Below are 27,045 nucleotides of genomic sequence, written 5' to 3'. Positions count from 1 at the left end.
GGGAAAGGGCAGTGTGGAGTGTGAGTGAGATTGTGTCATCTGTCCATCTGTTGGGGCAGTATGCAAATTGGATGGGTCTAGGGTTTGTGGGATGATGGTTTTGATGGTTTTGATGTGAGCCATGACCAGCCTTTCAAAGCACTTCATGGATACCGACGTGAGTGCTATGGGGCGGTAGTAATTAAGGCAGGATACCTTCACTCTTCGCTTTCTTGGGCACAGGGACTATGGTGGTCTGCTTGATACATATAGGTATTACAGAATCGGTCAGGGAGAGGTTGAAAATGTCAGTGAAGACACTTGCCAGTTGGTCCGTGCATGCTCTGAGTACACATCCTGGTAATCCGTCTGGCCCAGCGGCCTTGTGAATGTTGACCTGTTTAAAGGTCTTGCTCACATCGGCTATGGAGAGCGTGATCGCACAATCGTCCGGAACAGCTGGTGCTCTCATGCATGCTTCAGTTTTGCTTGCCTCAAAGTGAGCATAAAAGGTATTTAGCCTGTCATGTCACTGAGAAGGTGGGGTTTGAGGACATAGTGGGATTTCTTATAAGTGTCCGTATTAGTGTCCCGCTCTTTGAAAGTGGCAGCTCTAGCCTTTAGATCGGTGCGGATGTTGCCTGTAATACATGGCTACTGGTTGGGATATGTACAGTTGAAGTCGGAAGTTTACATACACTTAGGTTTGAGTCATTAAAACTTATTTTTCAACCACTCCACAAATTTCTTGTTAACAAATTATAGTTTCGGCAAGTCGGTTAGGACATCTACCTTGGTGCATGAAACAAGACATTTTTCCAACAATTGTTTACAGACAGATGATTTCTCTTATAATTCACTGTATCACAATTCCAGTGGGTCAAAAGTTTACATACACTAAGTTGACTGTGCCTTTAAACAGCTTGGAAAATTCCAAAAAATGATGTCATGGCTTTAGAAGCTTCTGATAGTCTAATTGACATAATTTGAGTCAATTGGTGGTGTACCTGTGGATGTATTTTAAGGCCTACCTTCAAACTCAGTGCCTCTTTGCTTGACATCATGGGAAAATCAAAAGAAATCAGCCAAGACCTCAGGAAAAATTGTAGACCTCCACACGTCTGGTTCATCCTTGGGAGCAATTTCCAAATGCCTGAAGGTACCACTTCATCTGTACAAACAATAGTATGCACCTATAAACACCATGGGACCATGCAGCTGTCATACTCGCTCAGGAAGGAGACGTGTTCTGTGTCCTAGAGATGAACATACATTGGTGCGAAAAGTTCAAATCAATCCCAGAACCACATCAAAGGATCTTGTGAAGATGCTGGAGGAAACAGGTACAAAAGTATCTATATCCACAGTAAAACGAGTCCTATATCGACATAACCTGAAAGGCCGCTCAGAAAGGAAGAAGCCACTGCTCCAAAACCGCCATAAAAAGCCAGACTACGGTTTACATGGGGACAAAGATCGAAATTTTTGGTGAAATGTCCTCTGGTCTGATGAAACAAAAATAGAACTGTTTGGCCATAACGACCATCGTTATGTTTGGAGGAAGAAGGGGGAGGCTTGCAAGCCGAAGAACACCATCCCAACCATGAAGCACGGGGTGGCAGCATCATGTTGTGGGGGTGCTTTGCTGCAGGAGGGACTAGTGCACTTCACAAAATAGATGGCATCATGAGGGAGGAAAATTATGTGGCTATATTGAAGCAACATCTCAAGACATCAGTCAGGAAGTTAAAACTTGGTCGCAAATGGGTCTTCCAAATGGACAATGACCCCAAGTATACTTCCAAAGTTGTGGCAAAATGGCTGAAGAACAACAAAGTCAAGGTATTGGAGTGGCCATCACAAAGCCCTGACCTCAATCCAATAGAAAATGTGTGGGCAGAACAGAAAAAGTGTGTGCGAGCAAGGAGGGCTACAAACCTGACTCTGTTACACCAGCTCTGTCAGTAGGAATGGGCTAATTGAGTGTATATGAACTTCTGACCCACTGGGAATGTGATGAAAGAAATAAAAGCTGAAATAAATCATTCTCTCTACTATTATTCTGACATTTCACATTCTTAAAATAGAGTGGTGATCCTAGCTGACCTATGACAGGGAATTTTTACTAGGATTAAATGCCAGGAATTGTGAAAAACGGAGTTTAAATGTATTTGGCTAAGGTGTATGTAAACTTCCGACGTCCATTGTATGTACTGTCACTGCGGGTACGACAACATCAATGCGAAGCTGGTGACTGAGGTAGTGTTCTCCTAAATGCCATTGGATGAATACCGGAACATATTCCAGTCTGTGCTAACAAAACAGTCCTGTAGCGTAGCATCTGCATCATCTGACCACTTCCGTATTGAGTGAGTCACTGGTACTTCCTGCTTTAATTTTTGCTTGTAAACAGGAATCAGGAGGATATAATTATGGTCAGATTTGCCAAATGGAGGGCGAGGGAGAGCTTTGTGCACATCTCTGTGTGTGGAGTAAATGTGGTCTAGAGTTTTTTTTTTTCCTCTAGTTGCATGTGATATGCTGGTAGAAATTAGGTAAAACGGATTTAAGTTTACCTGCATTAAAGTCCCCGGCCACTAGGAGCGTCGCTTCTGGATGAGCATTATTTTGTTGAGTGTGGTCTTAGTGCCAGTGTCGGTTTGTGGTGGTAAATAGACAGCAATGAAAAATATAGATAGTGTAGTCTACAGCTTATCGTAAGGTACTCTACCTCAGGCGAGCAAAACCTTGAGTCTACCGTAATATTAGACATCGCGCACCAGCTGTTATTGACAAATAGACACCCCCACCCCTCGTCTTACCGGACATAGCTGTTCTGTCCCGCCGATGCACAGAAAACCCAGCCGACTGTATATTATCCGTGTCGTCGTTCAGCCACGACTCATTGATACATAAGATGTTACAGTTTTGAATGTCGCGTTGGTAGGATAGTCTTGAACGGAGCTTATCCAGTTTATTCTCCAGTGATTGCACATTGGCCAATAGAACGGATGGTAGAGGCGTGTTACTCACTCACAGGCAAATTCTCACAAGGCACCCTGATCGGCACCCCCTGTATTTCCTTATTTTCTTCATGCGAATGATGGGGATTTGGGCCTTGTCCAGGAACAACATTATATCCTTCGCGTCAGACTCATTAAAGAAAAAATCTTTGTTCAGTTCGAAGTGAGTAATCGCTGTTCGGTTGCATCAACATTATGTACAAAATAAGTTACAAACAATGTGAAAAACACAAAATAGCACAATTGGTTAAAAGCGTGTAAAACGGCAGCCATCCCCTCTTGCCCCATTCTAATTCATTTTATTGACATAAAAAGACCCCACCATGTCAAACGAACAAATGTTCTGTCGGCATTTATTAAATTGTACCGAAACATACTGTTTACATTACAGCTGTCGTGACTTTGCTTGCATAAAAATGGTGGATGCAAACATGGTTACTGACAGTCACTCAATTTGGTATCACATGGCAACACAAATTTGCTTAGGGCCTGCTCTGACTGCATGTATGGGTATGTGGGTACGCCACTGTGGTGAGTTCCGATTTTTTTGTGGCCCCACTCCCATCTCATCCCTGCTCTACAGACTCTGTGTGTGTGCACGTGTGATTCAGACATTCGTTTGTGTTCACCTGTCAGAGAACAGGCTGAGAAGAAAATGGTGTTGTTTATGTCAGCAATGGTGTCAATGTTCAACACTATAACTCCTTAACTCTATATAGCTCTGTCTATTACCCAGTTTGTCACTCTCAGACAGACAGAGTGACAGACAGACAGACATACACACATAGATTTGACCTTAAGAATTGGTTAGCCTCTTGTCCATCTGTGCACTCTGCTCTCTGTCCTGCATAACTCTCTCTTCCTCTTTCTCTCTCCCCCTCTCTCTCTGCTCTCCACTTATCTCTTCTCTGTTTTCTTCCCTCTTCACTCTTTCCTCTTTGTCCCTTGTTCTCTGCCCTCTCTCACAAAACCCGTTCTACAAGAAACAAGTGTTTCAAATAAATCACTTTAGCCGACTCCAGCACACACAGAGGCTTTACTGGTGTCCATAGGTTAGTGTTACTCCAGGTCAGGGTAGATTACGTAATACCTCACACAGTGGGCCGGGACAGGATGTGGATTAGTAATTATTGAGAGACCGTCTCAATAGTTTTCCTTTAGTGTCTAATGATGCTTTATTCTATGTTGCAGCCGTGTGTGTGTGTGTGTGTGTGTGTGTGTGTGTGTGTGTGTGTGTGTGTGTGTGTGTGTGTGTGTGTGTGTGTGTGTGTGTGTGTGTGTGTGTGTGTGTGACCCCAGATGGCCTGGTAAAGTAGGTTCAAGTATGTTTCACAGGAGCCCTGTGGTTTACTGGAAATCATGTGACTGGGAGAGAACTGGATATGGGCATGCCGGAAACAAGCAGTGAGAGGGACACAGGCACACGCACACGAAACACATACATAGTGTTCGTAGTGTGTGTGTGTGTGTGTGTCCCTCACCCCTTGTTTCCTGCATGCCCATATCCAGTCAGCTCCCAGTCACATGGTTTCTAGTAAACCAGAGGGCTCCTATGAACCACAATAGATCTATAACACACACACACTCTCCAAATAAAAAAACATGTATCTGATAATTTATGCATATATACCAGTGGAGGCTCCTCAGGGGGGACCATCCTCAGTGAATTTCAGAGAAATGTAAAAACTGAAACATTAACCATCGAATTTTAGATAAAACTATACTAAATATATTCACGTCACCAAATAATTGATAAGACACTTTTGCAATGATGGTCTACAGTAGCCTCAACAGCACTTTGTAGGGTAGCACCATGGTGTAGCCGGAGGACAGCTAGTTTCCATCCTCCTCTGGGTACATTGACTTCAATACAAAACATAGGAGGCTCACATCCTTCCATAGACTTACACAGTAATTATGACAACGCCCTCCAACCTATCAGAGCTCCTGCAGCGGGAACTGACATGTTATCCACCCAATCAAAGCATCAGAAAATGAATCTAGTACTGAAAGCATAAGCTACAACTAGCTAGCACTGCAGTGCATAAAATATGTTGAATAGTTGACGCAAAGAGAGAGAAAGACAATAGTTGAACAGTTTTGAAAAGGAATTTTGCTTAAATTCATCAAAAAAGTTAGCTTATAACAGTGAACCTTTTTTGTGGAATACCCATAAGGCAATTCTAGGTCACAACCCTCTGCATGCACAGTGCATTCTTCCATCACATGTGCAGCGCACTCTTCCATCATATGTACAGCTGATTCTCAAGATCTTGCACACTAATGAGATGCTATTGAGCCCACACTACTACACTGTCTGAGCCAAGGACAACATGCTTTCTGGTAAGTTTTGATTACAATACTGGGTGGGGTGAATATATTTTACATGACATACATGATTTTTTGTTAACTAGTAAATAGTAGCCTAAATAGCCTAAATCCTTTCTAACTTGTTAACAATTTCTGCTAGTTAGTTTTTGCTACCATGTGGGTTTTAGCTTGCTTGAGCCTGATAACTGGGGAGTGTTAATTCACCTGTTTCCATACATGTGTCATTTTAAAACATTAATCTTACAAAGGAGTTGTTTAATCTAATTGCTTAACTATTTATCTGTACATGGAATTGTATTTGTTTTTTTAACTCGTTCTTTTCTAATCTTTACAGGAAAATGCAACGGACACCATCTGATGTGTGGAGACATTTCACTGCAGCTAATGTAGAAGGAAAAGCTGTGTACATTTGCAAATACTGTGCCAAATCATATGTGAGAAATTCAACAAAGATGCAGAATCATCTGGCCAAGTGCATAAAGTTCCCTCGGCACGCACAACAAGCAGCATCTGGAAAAAGTCCCTCTACTTCTATTTGAGGTGAAAATGATGAATCAGACACAGCTCATGGTCCTCCTGGAAGGTTTTTTGACTCAATGGAGGAATATAGTCAGAGAAATGCTGATGAATGTCTTGCTCGAGCTGTGTATGCAACTGGTTCACCTCTGATGCTCACAGGCAATGTGTTGTTTCAAACGTTGCTTCAACCAGTCAAATCACGTTTGTATGTATTCCTCAGAGATCCTAGAACGTAACCAGACTTCACTACATCATTAGGGGTGTAGTATATCCTATAGGACACCAAATTTGGTCAGAGAGAGACGCCTCTATGGCACGCCGATGACGCGGGCGGTCTTCACTTGATCGACTCTAACTTTTTTTTTTTTGAGAAACCCTGTATCTGTTGCAAAATGTAGCTGCTAACCTTTTGCAACGGCATGCCTTTTCCTTTTGGACAAAAATTATAAGAATATTATGAAGTTATGAAAACTGGTTGTTTTGAAAATGTTGAACTTATAACATGGCTACTAATACTGGAAAAGCTAAATCAAAGTCCAAGTATACAGATTTGACGATATCGTTGCAGAAAAATGTAATATGAATGCAAATGTCTCCTTCACGATTTTCCCATATGTACCTGGACGAACTACATGACAATAATTGTCATGTAGTTCGCTCATACTTTAACTTATCCATCTGAAATTTTTCACATACACTGCTGCCATCTTGTGGACACCATCGGAATTACAAACAAAGTTATGGCTAGAAGTGGGACCTACCATTTGCATTTCAAAGCTGGTGGTAGATTTTTTTTTTGAAAGGGTTGTTTTTTTCTTTGTATTTTATTCTACCAGATCTATTGTGTTCTCCTACATTCAATTCACATTTCCACAAATGTCAAAGTGTTTCCTTTCAAATGGTATCAAGAGTATGCATATCCTTGCTTCAGGGCCTGAGCTACAGGCAGTTAGATTTGGGGCTATCCCTAAGAAGTTCATGATGTAAAAACATTTTCAAAAGTCTCATGCATTGAGCACCACATACATGTATATGCCACTGTAGGCGTTATCATATAAATCAAAAGCTATTTCCATGTGAAAATGTTATGGGATTTGCTCCATTGGTTTTGTTGGTAGGCCTACATTATGCTCAAATAGCCACAAAAGCCTATTGGCTACTGTCTAAAACTGTAAGGGTACAGCGTCAGTGTTCACTTTAAACCAACACCGGAAGTTGCACAAAATTCTCACCATGTTCACATTTCTGCTCACAAGACCTAACATTTGCTCAGTGCCCCAACAGATTTTAGGGAACAAATCAAGCTTTATTTGTCACATGTACCGAATACATACCGTGAAATGCTTACTTACAAGCCCTTAACCAACAATGCAGTTTAAGAAAGAGTTAAGAAAATATTTACCAAATAAACTAAAGTAAAAAAGAATAAAACTTAACACAATAAAATAACAATAACGAGGCTATATACAGGGGGTACCGGTACCGAGTCAATGGCACGGGTACAGGTTAGTCTAGGTAATTTGTAAATGTAGGTAGGGTAAAGTGAGTATGCATAGATAATAAACAGCGAGTAGCAGCAGTGTAAAAACAAAGAGGGGGAGAGGTCAATGCAAACAGTCCGGGTGGATATTTGATGAATTGTTCAGCAGTCTTATGGCCTGGGGGTAGTATATAGGCCTAGTATATAGGTCCTGGATGACAGGAAGCTTGGCCGCAGTGATGTACTGGGCCGTACGCACTACCCTCTGTAGAGCCTTACGGTTGGATACCAAGTAGTTGCCATACCAGGCGGTGATGCAACCGGTCAGGATGCTCTCGATGATGCAGCTGCAGACATTTTTGAGGATCTGGGGACCCATGCCAAATCTTTTCAGTCTCCTGAGGTGGAAAATGTGTTGTTGTGCCCTCTTCACGACTGTCTTCGTGTGTTTGGACCATGATAGTTTGTTGGTAATGTGGACACCAAGGAACTTGAAACTCTCTACCTGCTCCACTACAGCCCCTTCGATATGAATGGGGGCATGTTCGGTCCGCCTTTTCCTGTTGTCCACGATCAGCTCCTTTGTCTTGCTCACATTGAGGGAAAGGTTGTTGTCCTGGCACCACACTGCCAGGTCTCTGACCTCCTCCCTATAGACTGTCTCATCGTTGTCGTTAATCAGGCCTACCACTGTTGTGTCATCAGCAAACTTAATGATGGTGTTGGAGTCGTGTTTGGCCACTCGGTCGTGGGTGAACAGAGAGTACAGAAGGGGACTAAGCATGCACCCCTGAGGGGCCTCAGTGGCAATACATTTATAAAATCAAAAGCTTACCTTGACTTGGAAGACTTCCAGTGATGGATAGCCATAGCCAGCTAGCTAACATAGCATCTCTCTCTGTTTGAGTTGGGTGTTTGAGTAGGCTGTATTTGCTAGCTAAGTAAAGTAAGTGAAAATAATACTAAATATGGCTAGCTCACTCTCTCTGCATTCCAAACACGCAAAAGACACACCCTCTCCCCTCAGTCCTGAAATTAAGTGGACACTTCTGATGACGTATGATGAGTTGAGACTTGCAGGGCAAGGGGCGAGAGAATAATGTGTTAATTTTATATGGACACCCTTGCCCGGAAATTCGTCACTCGTTCGTCCCACGGTTGTTTTCAGTCATCATGGAACCACCAGGAGGTGTTGTGTGTGCTTTATATGCACTAGTCAGGGAAAGTTATATGGATAACCAAACAAAAATAGAATTACTTGTAAGATACGTGTTTGTGACGTAGGGTTGCACATTTTGGGGAATATTCAGAGACCTTTTTGTGGCAATAACCGGGAATATATGGGAATTAACGGGAATATATGGGAATTAACAGAAATATATACAAATTAATAGTATTACCATTTAAATGTAGATTTGTAGAGATTTTTGCATTGGATATATTTACCATATTGCATGGAGACAGAAACATAAACCTTTTACCTTATCATAAGTAGGGCGGCAGGGTAGCCTAGTGGTTAGAGCGTTGGACTAGTAACCGCAAGGTTGCAAGTTCAAATCCCCGAGCTGACAAGGTACAAATCTGTCGTTCTGCCCCTGAACAGGCAGTTAACCCACTGTTCCTAGGCTGTCATTGAAAATAAGAATTTGTTCTTAACTGACTTGCCTAGTTAAAAAAATTAAATATTTTTTTTTTTTAAATGCAATACCATGTGTGGATATCATAAGGTGAATGCACCAATTTGTAAGTCGCTCTGGATAAGAGCGTCTGCTAAATGACTTAAATGTAAATAAGTAGACATAATTGCAAATTATTAAATCCTTCAAATAGAAATTAAAAAACAATTTAGTTACGAATTGAACTGAATTAAAAGAGATGACTCTTCACATGGGATGATTTCACTGAACAACAAAAGAAAGGGAATATTGAATCATCCCTAATGATCCTTCGCATCTCCCAGTCCCTACCGCTGAAAAACATCCCCACAGCAGGATGCTGCCACCACCATGCTTCAACGTAGGCATGGTGCCAGGTTTCCTCCAGACGGGATGCTTGGCATTCAGGCCAAAGAGTTCCATCTTGGTTTCATTAGACCAGAGAATCTTGTTTCTCATGGTCTGAGAGTCCTTTAGGTGCCTTTTGGCAAACTCCAAGCGGGCTGTCGTGTGCCTTTTACTGAGGAGTGGATTCCGTCTCTCGGCCACTCTACCATAAAGTCCTGATTGGTGGAGTGCTGCAGAGATGGTTGTCCTCCTGGAAGGTTCTCCCATCTCCACAGAGGAACTCTTGAGCTCTGTTAGAGTGACCATCAGGTTCTTGGTCACCTCCCTGACCAAGGCCCTTCTCCCCCGATTGCTCAGTTTGGCCGGGCGGCCAGGTCTAGGAAGAGTCTTGGTGGTTTAAACGTCTTCCATTTAAGAATGATGGAGGCCACTGTGTTCTTGGGGACCTTCAATGCTGCAGAAATGTCTTTGTACCCTTCCCCAGATCTGTGCCTCGACACAATCCTGTCTCGGGGCTCTATGGACAATTCCTTCAACCTCATAGCTTGGTTTTTGCTCTGACATGCACTGTCAACTTTGGGACCTTATATAGACAGGTGTGTGCCTTTCCAAAACATGTCCAGTCAATTGAATTTATCACAGGTGGACTCCAATCAAGTTGTAGAAACATCTCAAGGATGATCAATGGAAACAGGATGCACCTGAGCTCAATTTCGAGTCTCATAGCAAAGGGTCTGAATACTTATGTAAATAAGGTATTTCAGTTTTTATTTTGTATACATTTCCAAAAATGGCTAACAACCTGTTTTCGCTTTGTAGATTGATGAGAAAAATAAATATTTAATCGATTTTTGAATGAGGCTGTAACGAAAACAAAATTGGGAAAAAGGGAAGGGGTCTGAATACTTTCTGAATGCACTGATAAGACAAATAAAAACGTGTTTAAGTGAAAGGTCTAACTGGTGTCTTCAAGTGGCTACATACCTCTCCAAAGTGTAGACAGTTCCTAAGTCATTTCAATGTACTTTTATGACTCAGAGAAGAGTCTTCAACTATAAGGTGCTTTTTTGAGCTTTGCCTAGCTTTGCCGTTGAGGAACTACAGCAAGTTCAGTTGCAGTTGTTTTGTTTGGAACACAGTCCTGCAATCACACTATTACTAGTGTTGTTTACGCAATCCAAATTGCAATCTGAGTCAGATGGGTATCATTTCAAAGCTTGTTCTGTGGCCAACATGACTAGTTAACTGATAAAATACGGTCTTACACTGTTAGGCTTTTACAAGGCAATTCAGAGAAGCAGATCGTAATTTTGGTGTGCATAGAAGAGGGTCATGAATGCATTCAGATGCGTGGTCCAAGGTACATTTTATTCACAATACAACAAACAGGCTCATTGTGTTCAGGACACCCCCGGGTATGACGCCATGTCATCTTGTAACTGTACATCAAACATAGTGATGATAAACATTAACACTAACATGAGTTTTATGATATGGAAATGTGAAGTGCACATTTGGACTCACAAGTGTTTGGCCTGCTTGTATGACATCAAAGCGGTATTGATTATAATCCTCAATATCTCATTTTTCAAAATACATCGAGTCCTCGTAATTTACAGCATTTCCCTCACTCAGACAACCAATTTTTGGGGCAGAACGTCTCTCAGTTAATACTCATACAGCGCTGTGATGCAGAGACCCTGAACTCTGACCTCATGTATAGCACGATACTGTACAGCCACTGCGTTCCAATTTAGGCACTTAGGTCTAAATCAGTCATTTTCAACTTGTGTACGGGTACGAGTGTAAAGGGCTACCTTATAGACGTATTAGACACCAGAGCTGGTCGCAGGGATGGCTAATTCAATCTCCACTGAGTTAAGTAAACCTGCTTTTAGTTTTTTTTTGCACCTTGCTTGTGTCATGGTCTCCAGGCTCTCTAAAGTTGGAGGAATTGGTGCCTCTGGGGGAATTCAAAAGGCTGATTTGAGGACCTTTTTCCTGATTTAAAAAAAATGTATTCTATAATTGTGTTTTTCTTTTCGTGTATTGACGTGAATATCGATGTGTACATTGATGTGTTTACAGGGTTCACCTGTGGAAGAGACCTGGGTCTCAGCATGACTCTGTCGAAAGAAAGGTTCAATAGAAAATGTCTGTGTTTTTCCATAGCTCAGCCAGTGTAACTTTCTCTGTTCTGCCTTGATTCTATGTGAACTCTCTCAGAGACAGGTAGAAATACTAGAACACCTGCTGCCATGTGCCATGGTGTGGATGTGACCAACTGGGTTTGAACCAAGGTCTTCAGCACCTCATAAAAAGTCAAGTTTGGGCATTAGCTTGGGGAGATAACAAAAGTCTTCAGGTCTAATCACACATGCGCATGACAGTCACTTATTCAGGACAATAAAACCAGAATCATTTATAGAAGATGTTTGGTTGTGGATATAAAATTGTAAAATATGTGTGTTGTAAAATATTTAGCGTTTGTAATGATATTTGATGTGTAATATTTACTTTCCTGCTGTAGCTGATATGAGATTCTAGTTGATTAACAAAAGGAGGTTCCTTCATGGAAACAGATAGTCTATTACATAATTCTTCACTGTATCACGACTCAGGATATGACCCAGATGCAGACACAGGAGGCGGATGGTTCAGTTCTCAGATAATCTATTCTAACACGGGGAGCAGGCAAAGGGCAGGTCGAGGACAGGCAGAGGTTTGTAACCAGACCAGAGTCCGACAGGTACTGGACGGCAGACAGGGTCAGGGCAGGCAGCAGTTCATAAACCAGTTCAGAATCAGGCAGGTACACAATGGCAGGCAGAAAGTTTGAACCGGAAAAGTACGAAACAAAGAAACTAGAGTACAGGGAAAACCCAGGAAACATGCTGGGACGACCTGACAATAGAAGACGAACTGGCAACAGACAAACAGAAAACGCAGGTATAAATACACAGTGGAAAATGGGACACCTGGTGGGGGGTGGAGACGAGCTCTAGACAGGTGAAACGGATCAGGGTGTGACACAGTGAGAGAAAGAGAGGGGGGTTGGAGAAAGAGAGGGAGTTTTTGGAGAGTGAGAAAAAGAGAGAGGGACTGATAATAACTACAGGAACAGGTTACTATACCTGTTATAATGACTTTAGAAAACAAGAACATATTGAACAACAGTCAGTCACTGCATCAGTTTTAATATTTATTACAAAACACCTTGAAAAAGTATAAAAGCATTAGAAATAGCAACATAGATACCAACAGTGTTTACAATAAACAGTTAGAAACAACAATGTCTGTAACCGAACATAATGATACATTAATGATATTCATTCAACACATTTGTATGTGCTGTCTCAAATCAAATTGTATTTGTCACATACACATGCTTCTAGTTCCGACAACGCAGTAATAACCAACGAGTAATCTAACCTAACAATTCTAGTCTGTAGTGCCTCTGTTGTCTCTAGAACCTCTGTCCATAGTTTCTCTGGTGTCTGAATGAACAAGAATCAGGGCTTCCGGGCCGGTATGTACTTCCAAAAAAAAGTCTAAATAAAAAGTGACATGCAACCCCCCAAAAAATGTGTTGTCTGAATCTAAGTATTGTTTTTGACCAAGTGTGCATGCGCCAAGTCCACCTCTCATGCACCTTCAATAAAATCACTCATTACTGCCACGCACAGGTCAGCTGATCCAGCTGCAGGAAAGGTCATTGATTGACAACATTGTATGAACGTCATGTCAATCTGTTGTTTCACCCGCGCTACACGGAATGCAATAATATTTCATGCAAGTCAATTAAGTAGACCATATCGGGTATGTTTGATGTACAGTACATCTTTCCCCAGGCCTTTATAGCCTATCGTCTAGTTAGGCCATAACAGCAGTAATGACAATAGTTGCTCAGCGAAACTCCATTTTTTTGGTAAGTACCAAACGTATTTTGTCATTATTAAGCTTGAAAAGCTGGTGAATGGCAAGTTGAATGTCTGCTTCCTAGGCTTAAAGGACAATCGCCATATTCAACATCTCCTGTAAACCCAGATTCTGGTTCAGTGTCTGTAGTGCCTCTGGTGTCTGTAGTTTCTCTGGTGTCTGTAGTTTGTCATCTGGTGTCTGTAGTTGGTAGTGCCTCTGGTACCAGTGCCTCTGGTGTCGGTAGTGCCTCTGGTGTATTGGTCTGGTCTAAGGTTAGTGTAAACTAGCTAGAACACTACAGTACTGGTTAGAACGGACAGGTATTGGCTCTGTGGTCACCCTATGGCAGGGATTGGTGTTGCCCTTCTTTTGCTCTCTTTAGATTGTCCCCTGTGTTTCCTCTGTTTCTGTCCTCGTTTCCCCTGCTCTCTCCTCCTTCTCAGACACCTCTTCTTATCCAATCCGCTGGTTCTGAGAGAAAGAGAATATACATGGATATGTTTAGTACACAGAGGGAGGTAGAGAGAAAAAGAGAGAGGGGAAATGGAGAGAGATGTGATAGATAGAGGGAAAGTGGAGAGAGAGAAACAGAGAGAGACTAGCTGAACAAAGGGATCCTTTGTATCACAAACTGTTGACAATTTTAGGATCTGAATCACAGTCGAACTGAAACTAACGACTCAATTTTATCAAACCCACATGACCGTATTTATTCTGCAGCACACTGTATACATGCATATTTTCGCCTAGAGTCAACTAAAATCGCAAACCAGCCTTGCGTTCAGCAACCTTTGCTACATTGTGTTGCCAAATTGGTTAGACATTCTAGATTGTCTTTTGGAAGTATGCCATATATCTACCCACTTACAGAAAAGTACTGAAAAGTACAGTAACATATGCTGATGTGAACCCAGCTAGCACATAACGTTCTGAAATCCATATGTTTCTTAGGTCTTGGTGAGACTGAGCGCGTCCTTGCCTATGGTTATTTTCCATACAAACTTCCCACAACTTTCTGGGAATGGTGCAGGATATTTGCTTGGCTTTCTAACATTCTCAGCACGTTATTTTCTTGGTATTTCATTACTTTAACAGAACATTTCCTAGAAGTTCGAACATGGTTACATTTACAATTTTGGGTAATGTTCTAGGAACGTTCTCCAACTGGTTTGACATAGGGAATGTTCTCAAATAGTTCCGAGAATGTTAAGAGAGAACGTGCTTCTGTGGGAATTTCAGTAGTTCAGAATGACGTTTTCTGCAGGGTTTCCTCACTGTTCTATTTAAAGTCATGTTCTCAGAACATTAAAAAAACGTTCCGTAAAAAACACAAGAATGCATTAGTAGCGCGCAAAGAATGTTATTTAAAAACATATCCATTCCGTTCTCAGCGTCAACAAAACTCTGTCAAGTGTTAATAAAAGTCTTATTGAAACATTCAATTAAAATTTTAAGGAAGTTATTCAAAATCCTTCAAATAACCTATAATTTCCGTTCTCAGAATGTTAATAAAACCTCTCAGGAAAACGGCCAGGGAAACATAGTAAAACGTTCTCAGAACCTCCCTGCAACCTAAAAATATAAGTTCCCAGAACAGGTTACATTTTCTGTTCCGTTCTCAGAACGTTTCAGTTTTACCGGTCAGGAAATGTACTGTATGGTTTTGTTCCCAGAAACAATGGGAAACCAAAAGCTTACGTTCCCACAACTTCCAAGGAACCAACTGTGCTAGCTGGGAAGTAAAGTGAAGTAATTAAAGTACTGGATGTTAAAATGTCTCTTACTTCTTCCAGCAGCGCAGCAGTTGTTTTCCCAGTGGTCCCATTGGATTCACACACACAGGCTCACTGGTCCTCTTCATGACCACTCTACAACACAGAGAGAGACACACCGTTAACACACACACAAACACAGGGACACAGACATAATCATTACACACACACACTGTCATGACACAACACGAGGAGGAAACGCATGCTTTAATCACACACATACACTCATACCCACTGGGCACAGACATTATTTCAACATCTATTCCACGTTGGTTCAAGGTAATTTCATTGAAATGCCGTGGAAACAATGTTGATTCAACAAGTGTGTGCCTCGTGGGTTGTTACTTTAAATAGCTTTGAGGTTAAAAACCTTTTACGATACTATAGCTTGTCTGTGTGCGTGCACATGTCTGGGTGTGGGCCGTTGTGTGTGGTCGGATACTTACATGATTTGGTCTGTGTTGCAGGTGAGGCCTTTGAGTGTGACTTTGAGGTCAGACAGGGGTCCGCTGACAGTTGTCTTTGTGTCATAACACTCACACCTCCCTGGAACAAACTGCCCCTCACCTTTACCCACTGTAGAGACGGGCACGGAAACAGCAAATGGTGATTCAAGTGAAATTCCTCATGTCATTATGTCACACACAGTTTAACTCTCATTACACCACGTGGGAAAATCAGATTAGAGTTTGAATGCAAACTCAAGTTACTCTAGTTACTATTCAGCCCACAGAGTACCAACTAACAGACAGACTGACTCACAATCACAATGTTGCTTATACAAACTTTAACCCAACCTGTGTGTGTAAGGTCCGCGTGTGTAAGGTTATTACCTGTAAGCAGTAGGCAGTAAAGTGACAGACTCGCCAGCAGGTAGACAGACAGGACAGAGTTCATATTTCAACTGAGAACTGAAGTGAGCAGTAGAGCTGCCTGAGCCTCCTTTATGTATCCACACACACTCCGCCCCCTAATGGCCTTATCTGGGGTTTCCAAGCATTCACATGCTTACTGGAATTTCCCTTTCTCTCTTTCAGCGAAAGTACTGTATATATGAGTATGTATAAGCTGAAAGATGAAGCCTAAGTGTTGTTGTCCAATAGTTAACTCCAATGAGGAGAGGGGTGGTAGGGTTAGGGGAAAATAGTGAAGGAAAATATTTATATATATATATATTTTTTTTTTACATTTTATGGAATCATGTAGTAAGCAAAAAAGAGTTAAACAAATCAAAATATATTTTAGATTCTTCAAAGTAGCCACACTTTGCCTTGATGACAGCGTTGCACACTCTTGGCATTCTCTCAACCAGCTTCACCTGGAATTTTTCCAACAGACTTGAAGGAATTCCCACAAATGTTGAGCACTTGTTGGCTGCTTTTCCTTCACTCATCCCAAACCATCTCAATTGGGTTGAGGTTGGGTGATTGTATTTACCCAAGTTCTTGCTCAACTCCGGGACAACCCACCGGCTGATTTTTTTTGCCTGCTGCAGGACTCTAGTGCGATAGGAGAGAGACGGACTGAAACATTCAAACCTCAATTAATTTACAAAATGATAGTCTAATAGCTCAGCTAGGTGTGAAAAATCCCCCAATTTGTGTCACAGTTTAGACTACGGATAGATGCTGCGGTCAATCAGAGTTGAGTCATATTGTGAAGTGTAGCCTAATGGCCAAAAAAGGGCAAACTTGCAATGTACTCGATGCTTAACTAGTCTAAAGTTTTACATTTCTAACTCAGTATCACAGACCAGATTTGCTGTAACGAAAAATGCATCAAACCCTACAAATATGTAAATGTATTATAATCCACATAATAATTCAAACAAAATTGGCTGTAGCGAGAGGAGAGACTGCATGCTAAAGACAATCAGAAAGAATGTGTCTTGAACCCTGCGTTTATAATATAACTTATTTTGAACGAAAGCCAGGAATGAGTGAGTCACAGCCCTATGCTTTTCCTGCTTCTGTTGCCTGTTTGACTGTTTGTTTAATATCCTACTTGATTCTATGATCACCAAGCCTCATGCCACCGCAAAATGTTGGACAAAGCAATTTTGCAAATCCAGCTGTTTTTAAAAACTTTGCTATGCTGTATTAAAAGGCTTTATAATTGTTTTTTCATTAGAACAGACTTACTGGTATTACTTATACTTTTGTAGTATTGTTTACACTGTTCCAAACTAGCAGATAAATGATATTGTAATCTAACACCACCTGTTTGTCATGCAACAGTATCTCTTGTGGTTTTGACAATGATTTTACATGAGGCCTAATTCACATTATATGCTAAAAACAATTATCCACTAGACTAATAAATAATGAAAATGTTCCTTTCGATTATTTAATTAACCTATATCATGTTATTTCAAGTTATGCAAAAGTGATTTGTAGTTGTTGAACAGGAGTGACCAAATGTATTACAATTTAATTTGAATGAACTGAATGATGAGGATGAAGAAGAAGAGGAGAGTTTTTGAATTTAGAACAATAGCGTAAGAATTGCGCACACTCAAAAAAATACACTTTTTTTCTACTTTGTCTGTAACTGGACCGTAACTTTTTACTTATGAAAACTGTTGTAACACTGTAAGGTTTTTATTCTAAGAGAAACCAAAATGCTCTGTTATATTCCATTATAGTCTTAAAATATATGTGTTGACTGAATATACGCAAGTGACGTACGCTAAATTAGCAAGTTGATGCCAAAGCCATAAAGCCTCCCTTAAGCACAAAAAAAAAAAAAAAAGTTTCACATATTTTCAAGACCTGATATATTTAATGTGGGAGTTTTATTTATTACATTTACTTGTGGAATGTTACTGAATAGATAACAACAATAGAAAGAATAATCTGGTGGCATTGGTAGTGAGTCAGGCGGAGAATGGAGTGGAAGTGCACTGTACTGTAAGTACACAACAACGCTGTGGGCCAGGTGTAAATGGTTTAGTAGCCTTTCCAATAAATTGGAATACAAAAGAAGCCATCCACCCTTGATGGGCTATCAACAGGACAATAGACTCTTGCCGAGTTTAGGGACTTTAAATGTATTAATGGATGTTTGCAAGGCATGCTACTTCTCCCATGTCTTTGCATAGCCCACCACATGCACTGTTTTCTAACCACAGCTGGATGGATTCATAACAAATGACTATGGAAATAAATATCACTGAATGACAGAAATATTTGAAGTAGGCTAATGCAATTGAAGGCAATTGTTGCTTACTGAAACACCCAGAGTCATCCAATTGTTGTACTAGGATTTGAAGCAATAGCCTACCCGCGTGTAGGCTAACTATTTCAACACCGTTTCGCTCTGCTTTGAGACCAGCATGTTGACTGGTCTTCATAAATCAGATTTTATTTTCACTGAATCTCTGTTTGGGTATTGGTTAACCTACAATTAGGGTATGGAAATGTTAGGATTATTTTGCTCTTCACTCGCAGTCGATGTAACGGCAGCCTTCCCTCTCTTCACTAGAAGAGGGGGGTGAAACAGGGATCGGACCAACACGCAGCGTAGCCAGTGCTCAACATGTTTAATTAAACGAAAACAGTGAACACTTACAACGAACAAAATAACAAAATGTGGCAAACCTGAAACAGTCCTATCTGGTGCAGAACACAAACACAGAGACAGTAAACAACCACCCACAATCCCCAACACAAAACAAGCCACCTATATATGATTCTCAATCAGGGACAACGATTGACAGCTGCCTCTGATTGAGAACCATATTAGGCTGGACACAGAAACAGACGAACTAGACACACAACATAGAATTCCCACCCAGCTCACGTCCTGACCAACACTAAACAAGCAAAACACATAAGAACTCTGGTCAGGACGTTACAGTCGATTAGGCCTACCTCCGACCGGTCACATTGTACAGTGCAAATATGTTCCCGACGGAAACCCTGAGGCCTACATAGGCTACTGTAAAATGCATTTTTGTTTTCCTTGGAATAGAAACACCATAATATTAATCATTTTAATTAAGCTACATTTCTAACAGTGTAAACAGCACAACAAATACAATAATAATTTACAAACAAATTATAATCCATCCCATATAGTCTGTTATGACAAGAAAAGGTTTTAAAGTCTCAAGTACAGCCAATATTAAAAACAGTCAAATGCATTTGTGAATTCAATCACTTTAGCCGACATGTTTAGGTTTATTAATTGTTTAATTATTCAAGGCTCCCTTTGTTATTTATTTTTAGAACTAAAATGCTTGACTGTATTTAAAGACACGGATGACTTGTATGCTGTGTGATGACATGCACAAATGAATGAATGATTGATTGATATCCTGTATATTGAAGTAAACCTTTATGCCAATAAGTAAGTTATGCTAAAACAGCTACAGTAAGCAGGACTGTTAGGCCTACAGCTCCATGTCATTTCAATAACTTAGCTTCTCAACGATGCATGTGTCTGTGCCTGTGTTTCTTCTCCCCATCTTAGCTAATGTTGTATTCATATGTTTTGACCATGACAGTTTACAATCCAGGGTTACTCCAAGCCGTTTAGTCACCTCAACCTGCTCAATTTCCACATTATTTATTACAATATTTAGTTTTGGGAATATATTTATTTGGGACAAATCATTAGTGAATGATTTGTCCCAAATACAATGCTTTTAGTTTTTGAAATATTTAGGACTAACTTATTCCTTGCCACCTATTCTGAAACGGACTGCAGCTCTTTAACCTTTCTGAACCACCCATCCCGGATCCGGGATAATTGTCATCAGCAACGCTGAATAGCATAGTGTAGCATAGCGCCACAGGTAAATAATATTACTAGAAAATATTCATATTCATGAAATCACAAGTGCAATATTGCAAAACACAGCTTAGCCTTTTGTTAATCCACCTGTCGCCTCAGATTTTGAAATTATGCTTTACAGCGAAAGCAATACAAGCATTTGTGTAAGTTTATCGATCGCTCGACAAAACAATAAGTACACTTAGCATCAGGTAACTTGGTCACGAAAATCAGAAAAGCAATCAAATTAATCGTTTACCTTTGATGATCTTCACTCACGAGACTCCCAGTTAGACAACAAATGTTCCTTTTGTTCCATAAAGATATTTTTTATATCCAAATACCTCCGTTAGTTTGGTGCATTATGCCCAGGAATCCACCGGAAAGAGCGGTCACGACAACGCAGACAAAAATTCCAAATTATATCCATAATGTCCACAGAAACATGTCAAATGTTTTTTATAATCCATCCTCAGGGTGTTTTTCAAATATCTATTCGATAATATATCAACCGGGACAGTTGGCTTTTCACTAGGACCGGGAGTAACAATGGCCGCCTTTCTCTTTTGCGCACAACTCACTCTGAGAGCCCCCACCTATCCACTTACGCAAATGTGGTCGTTCACGCTCATTCTTCAAAATAAAAGCCTGAAACTATGTCTAAAGGCTGTTGACACCTTAGGGAAGCCATAGAAAAAGGAGTCTGGTTGATATCCCTTTAAATGGGCAATAGGGATGCATTGGAACAGAGAGGTTTCAAAAACAGGGGCACTTCCTGATTGGATTTTCCTTAGGTTTTAGCCTGCAATATCAGTTCTGTTTAACTCAGACAGAATTTTGACAGTTTTGGAAACGTCAGAGTGTTTTCTATCCTAATCTGACAATTATATGCATATTCTAGTTTCGGAGGGCTGAGAAATAGGCAGTTTCAAATGGGTACGTTTTTTAGCCAAAAACGAAAATACTGCCCCCTAGCCTTAAGAAGTTTAAGTGTTGCAATCATTTTAGTTGCAGTAGTAGCTGACGTGTATAGTGTTCAGTCATCCGCATACATAGACATCCTGGCTTTACTGAATGTCCTTCACAATAAGCATGCTGAAAGTCTGTTGTCAATTTGTTTACTGTAAAATAGCATTGTATCTGGTCAAACACAATTTTTTCCAAAAGTTTACTAAGGATTGGCTGATTGGTCAACTATTTGAGCCAGTAAAGAGGGCTCTACTATTCTTAGGTACCGGAATGACTTTTGCTTCCCTCCAGGCCTGAGGTCACACACTTTCTAGTAGGCTTAATTTGAAGATATGGCAAATAGGAATGGCAAAATCATCCGCTATTATCCAAATTAATTTTCCATCCAAGTTGGCTTGTCATTGTCAACTATTTTTTCACCTCTTCCACACTCACTTTACAGAATTCAAAATTGCAATGCTTGCCTTTCATAATTTGGTCAGATATACTTGGATGTGTAGTGTCAGTGTTTGTTGCTGGCATCTCATGCCTAAATTTGCTAATCTAGCAAATGAAAAAAATCATTAAAGTAGTTGGCAATATCAGTGAGTTTTGTGATGAATGAGCCATCTGATTCAATGAATGGTGGAGCTGAGTTTGCCTGTCATTCTTTGTCATTTATCTTTGTTTCATAGTGTAGTTTCTTCTTTTTATTCAGTTTAGTAACGTGATTTCTCAACTTGCAGTACGTTTGCCAATCAGTTGTGCAGCCAGATTTAACCATTTTTACAGCCGTTTTCTTAATTAATGGGTCATGCTTATTGGTAACTGGGATAAGCAATTTCATAAATGTGTCAAGTGTAGCATCTGGTTGCTCCTCATTACACACCATGGACCAAATATTCTTTACATCAACAACATAGGAATCACTACAAAACGTATTGTATGACCTCTTATACACTATATTAGGCCCAGCCTTTGGAACTTTGGTTTTCCTAAGTATGGCTACTATATTGTGATCACTATGGCCGATGGATTTGGACACTGCTTTAAAACACATTTCTGCATCATTAGTAAAGATGTGATCAATACATATTGATGATTTCATTCCTGTGCTGTTTGTAAGTACCCTGGTAGGTTGACTGATAACCTGAACCAGGTTGCAGGCATTGGTTACAGTTTGAAGCTTTCTCTTGAGTGGGAAGCCTGATGAAAGCCAGTCAATATTTAAATCACCCCAAAAATATACCTCTGTTGATATCACATACATTATCAAGCATTTCAAACATATTATCCAGATACTGACTGTTAGCACTTGGTGGTCTATAGCAGCTTCCCACAATGATCATGTTATTTATGTTAGTGCAGGGTGAGCTGCACACAGTAGACTTCCTACTAGGGCACACCGCCTCAGTGCTAACAGTATAACTCTGGTTTATAGACACATAATTACTGCATACATTCTCTGTGGGATCAGCAGAGGCATTGAGGGCAGTAAGAGGGACATCAATTAGGTTATTACATTGTGTCTTCCATCGCCCCTGGGATAATGTACATTTGCTGAATATTATGAGTACTCAGTGACACAATGGTAGGGATTAACTGAGCTGAGCTTGGGTCATTGTCTCAACGCAGCCTTATAATGCTGTATTAGGATCCAGGAACCCTAATGATTTGGGTGGATCCCATCCTCCTTATTAAACAAGCTTTGTTTCCAGAAGGTACCAAAATTGTGACTCATTTAAGGAAACTAGGCGTATGTCGCGTGTCACTACTTCACAGGAGAGCCATTTGAACGTAAACTTTTTTTTAAAAATCTAAATGTGTCTTGGCAGAAATGTCTTCTGGAACATGTGAACGTTCACGTGCCTTCATAACAAATGTGTATGTCATCTGTAAATACAAATACAATTGTGAATTTAAGAGCCTATTTGGTTTAGCCACTGAAAAAGTCTGCAACCTTCCCGCTAGCCATGATTTTCTGAGATAATGGATGGGCTGGACAAGCCTAGAGATGAGTTTGGATTGGTCTGCCATGTAGCACTCTTCTGTCTATAACATGAGCTGGTCAGTATGTGTAGGTCATCCTTTCTAATGCAGCTTTTTTGAAAGATATCACATAGTACAACTGCAAAACTGTTGCTCTCCACTTTCTGGAGGACCGAGTTTGGAATTCAGTGGAATGCGAAATGGAATTAGAGTATGATAACTAAGGAGATGGAGAAAATTCTGGCATTTGATTGGAAATATGCAGAGGGAGTCAAAAAGAGAAGACACAGAAGGCTCCGGATTACATCTTCAAACTAAGGGCAACCATAGCATCCGTGACAGAGAGGTAGAAGCGTCCATCCATGTATACAGGTAAGATAGTCTAGCTAGCTACATTTTCAGATATTACACATTTCTAATTTTGTCAAAAAGTCATTATTCACTTCAAGTTAAGCTAGCTACATGTCTAAACAAAGACTCCACTGTGCAATTAACCATTTCACTACACCTTCTGTATCCTGTGCATGTGACAAATACACTTTGGTCCAGTGTATGTGTTTTTATCAGAGACGGTAATGTGAAGAATATGACCTGCACCAAAGTCAAATTAGGATATAACGTTAGGCCAACGAGACAGTGTCCAAGTTATAAAATTCTCCGGTAGAATGCCCTGCTTTTATTTCGCCACACTCACAACCGTAAGATATTTTCTGTAATTGGCTAGCCATTAACTTATAAATAATGATTTTGTTGTGAGGGGGAATATACACAGCTGTGACTATAACAGAAGAGAATTCTATCGGGAGGTAATACATTTGATTGTGAGGTATTCTAGGCCAGGTGAACAAAAGGACTGGAGTTTCTGTATGTTATCACAATCACACCATGAGTAGTTAATCATGAAACATACACCTCCGCCTTTCTTCTTTATTCCTGTCTGCGCAATGTACTGAGAACCCAGCTGGCTGTATGGACGAAGACAGTATATCCCGAGAGAGCCATGTTTCCGTGAAACAAAGTATGTTACAATCCCTGATGTCTTTCTGGAAGGAGATTCTCGCCCTGAGCTCGTCTACTTTTTTATCCAGAGACTGAACATTAGCGAGTAATATACTCGAAAGCGGTGGATGGTGTGCGCGCCTCCTGAGTCGGACTAAAAGTCCACTCCAAATACCTCTTCTCCGCCGGAGGTGTTTTGGATCAGCCTCTGGAATCAGTTCGGGAAAGTCATATTCCTGGTCGTAATGCTGGTGCGCTACCATCGCTCTGATATCTAAAAGTTATTTCCAGCTGTATGTAATAACACAACAAAATTCCTGGGCTAATAATGTAAGAAAAAACACACAACAATAAAATAAATACTGCAAAGTTGCTTAGGAGCTAGAAGCACTAGCTGCCCTCTCTGTCGGTGCCATCTCGCTTGAAGGGATATTATCTGCAGGCAGCAAGAGTGTGCAGCTCTCAACTGGTTTTGGCATGGAGCAGCTCACAGAAGAATGACATCAGTAGCCTGTAGGGTAGGGAAGATGTTTAAATTTATGATATCTACCAGTAACAAAGGCAACAATGGGTATGCAAACCAGGTATTGACATTTCTTTGTCCGAACTGTTGGTTAGTAAGCTATTTGTGATGTGCAATTGTCATCATGACCTGTTTGCATCAGGGGCATAGACAGGGATGGGCCTGGGTGGACAGGGGCACACCCACTGGGGAGCCAAGCCCTGACAGGCCCACCCAATCAGATTGAACAATTATAAACAATTATATTTAAAAAAAGGTGTGATTGAGAGTGAAAATCTGAAAAATCTATTGGAAAACTCATTTTAAAAAACATAGGAAAACAGGATTTTCACACATGGTGCCATTCCTTTGCTGGATGGGCCGTTTGGGAAATTTTTGGCAACATTTGAGTATACTCACTTCTCCAGGCACCACTACACAACTGCATAGGGCAGATGGAAAGACAGCAGCCACACACAATATGATGTTAAAGGATAAGCAGTCCATGAACTCGGACATAATAAGCCAGTATGTCCCAATCTAAATAATACAAAACACATCCATTAAGCATTTCCAAATCGAGATGTACAACTATTACTTCGCATTGCAAAAAACATTTCATGTTTAGCACACAAAGTAACTGGTGACCTAAAGTTTAAAGTGGAACTGACAGCATTTTAACTACTTTGCAGATATGAAACAGACAATCATAATAACAGTCAAAACTATAAAATTCCCAGTTTATGCTACAAAACCAACTTCATAAAAGGTTTTAAAAATAGATTATTTTTAACTCAACATTCCATGACACTAAGGCATTGTTGGTTTGGCTACATACGGACCGTTGGTGGAATTCCCGCGCGAGAGTAATGGTTAATGTGATTGGATGTTAATTATTTGACTAAGCTACCTGTATTTGACATTGTGTTGTTATTTCGCTGAACGCTAGATGGTTTAATTTGATTTTTGGCAGTGAAACGAGGCTACTCAGACAAGAAAAAAGCATCACCCAAATGTATAGCCCCGTTGGAAAATCTAAATTGACTGTTTGAAAATGTGAATCACATTTTTATTTGGCATACCCCGACGGCATTGCACAAACCCCTGGGGGTACGGGTATATGCAGGGTATATGCAACAGTTTGGGCAGCCTGGCTCATTGTGAACTAATTTGCCAGGATTTTACGTAATTATGACATAACTTTGAAGGTTGTGCAATGTAACAAGAATATTTCGACTTAGGGATGCCACCCGTTAGATAAAATACCGAACGGTTCCGTATTTCACTGAAATAATAAATGTTTTGTTTTCGAAATGATAGTTTCCAGATTCTACCATATTAATGACCAAAGGCTCGTATTTCTGTGTGTTATTATGTTATAATTTAGTCTATGATTTGATAGAGCAGTCTGAGCGGTGGTAGGCAGCAGCAGGCTCGTAAGCATTCATTCAAACAGCACTTTTGTGCGTTTTGCCAGCAGCTCTTCGCAAGCACACCGCTGTTTATGACTTCAAGCCTATCAGCCTAATGGCTGGTGTAACCGATGTGAAATGGCTAGCTAGTTAGCTGGGTGTGCGCTAATAGCGTTTCAAACGTCACTCGCTCTGAGACTCGGAGTAGTTATTCCCCTTGCTCTGCAAGGGCCACGGCTTTTGTGGAGCGATGGGTAACGCTGCTTCGACTGTGGCTGTTGTCGATGTGTTCCTGGTTCGAGCCCAGGTAGGGGCGAGGAGAGGGACGGAAGCTATACTGTTACACTGGCAATACTATAGTGCCTATAAGAACATCCAATAGTCAAAGGTATATGAAATACAAATGGTATAGGGAGAAATAGTCCTATAAATACTATATTAACTTCTTCTGGCTGCAAGCCCTAAGTCGGGATCAATACACGGGTACACATCTTGTGAATCCAGCCAACATGTCCGATTTTTAAAATGTTTTACAGCGAAAACAGCACGTATATTTATGTTAGCTCACCACCAAATACAAAAAAGGACAGACATTTTTCACAGCACAGGTAGCATGCACAAAGCCAACCTAACTAACCAAGAACCAACCAAACTAACCAACAAACAACTTCATCAGATGACAGTCTTATAACATGTTATTCAATAAATCTATGTTTTGTTCGGAAAATGTGCATATTTCAGGTATAAATCATAGTTTACATTGCAGCTACAATCAGAAATTGCACCGAAAGCAGACAGAATAATTACAGACACCAACGTCAAATACCTAATTACTCATCATAAAACATTTCTGAAAAATACATAGTGTACAGCAAATGAAAGACAGGCATCTTGTGATTCCAGCCAATATTTCCGATTTATTAAGTGTTTCACAGCGAAAACACAATATAGCGTTATATTAGCTTACCACAATAGCCAGAAACACAAGCCATTTCCCAGTAGCAAAAGTTAGCGATCGTAACAAACCAGCAAAGGATATATAATTTTTGACTAACCTTGATATGCTTCATCAGATGACAGTCCTATAACATCAGGTTATACATACACTTATGTTTTGTTCGAAAATGTGCATATTTAGAGCTGAAATCAGTGGTTATACATTGTGCTAAGGTAGCATATTTTTCCCACAACGTCCGGATATTTTTCTGACACTTTTTCTGACACACATATTCTGACCAAATAGCTATTCATAAACATAACTAAAAAATACATGTTGTATAGGAAATGATAGATAAACGAGTTCTTAATGCAATCGCCGTGTTAGAATTCTAAAAATAACTTCATTACGACATACAGCTTCGGTATAGCTAGAGAGTACCCAAAAGCTGGGC

At 40.5% G+C, this 27,045-nt stretch overlaps 2 protein-coding genes across 2 annotated transcripts in view; one reads left to right on the top strand and one right to left on the bottom strand.

Annotated features, from left to right (window-relative positions):
* rassf4a (Ras association domain family member 4a) overlaps positions 1-27,045 on the top strand; it is an 86,558-nt gene that overhangs the window by 10,572 nt on the left and 48,941 nt on the right. The gene's annotated exons all lie outside the window — the stretch shown is intronic.
* Positions 12,520-15,973, bottom strand: LOC120017492 (C-X-C motif chemokine 9-like). Its single transcript, XM_038960272.1, has 4 exons — positions 15,862-15,973; positions 15,475-15,604; positions 15,041-15,124; positions 12,520-13,727 (listed from the first exon to the last, which is right to left on the bottom strand). The coding sequence occupies exons 1-4, from the start codon at positions 15,923-15,925 to the stop codon at positions 13,592-13,594; spliced, it is 414 nt and encodes a 137-aa protein (XP_038816200.1). The 5' UTR covers positions 15,926-15,973; the 3' UTR covers positions 12,520-13,591.

This window comes from Salvelinus namaycush, chromosome 22 (assembly GCF_016432855.1).
Source record: "Salvelinus namaycush isolate Seneca chromosome 22, SaNama_1.0, whole genome shotgun sequence".
Classification (NCBI taxonomy): domain Eukaryota; kingdom Metazoa; phylum Chordata; class Actinopteri; order Salmoniformes; family Salmonidae; genus Salvelinus; species Salvelinus namaycush.
This window is presented reverse-complemented; position numbering and strand designations above follow the sequence as displayed.

Coding starts and splice junctions, on each gene's coding strand:
- LOC120017492 (XM_038960272.1), bottom strand. CDS start 15,925: ATGAACTCTGTCCTGTCTGTCTACCTGCTGGCGAGTCTGTCACTTTAC. Junction 15,125..15,474: donor TGCAACACAGACCAAATCAT/GTAAGTATCCGA, acceptor TCTGTGTTGTAG/AGTGGTCATGAAGAGGACCA. Junction 13,728..15,040: donor CTGCTGCGCTGCTGGAAGAA/GTAAGAGACATT, acceptor TCTTTCTCTCAG/AACCAGCGGATTGGATAAGA.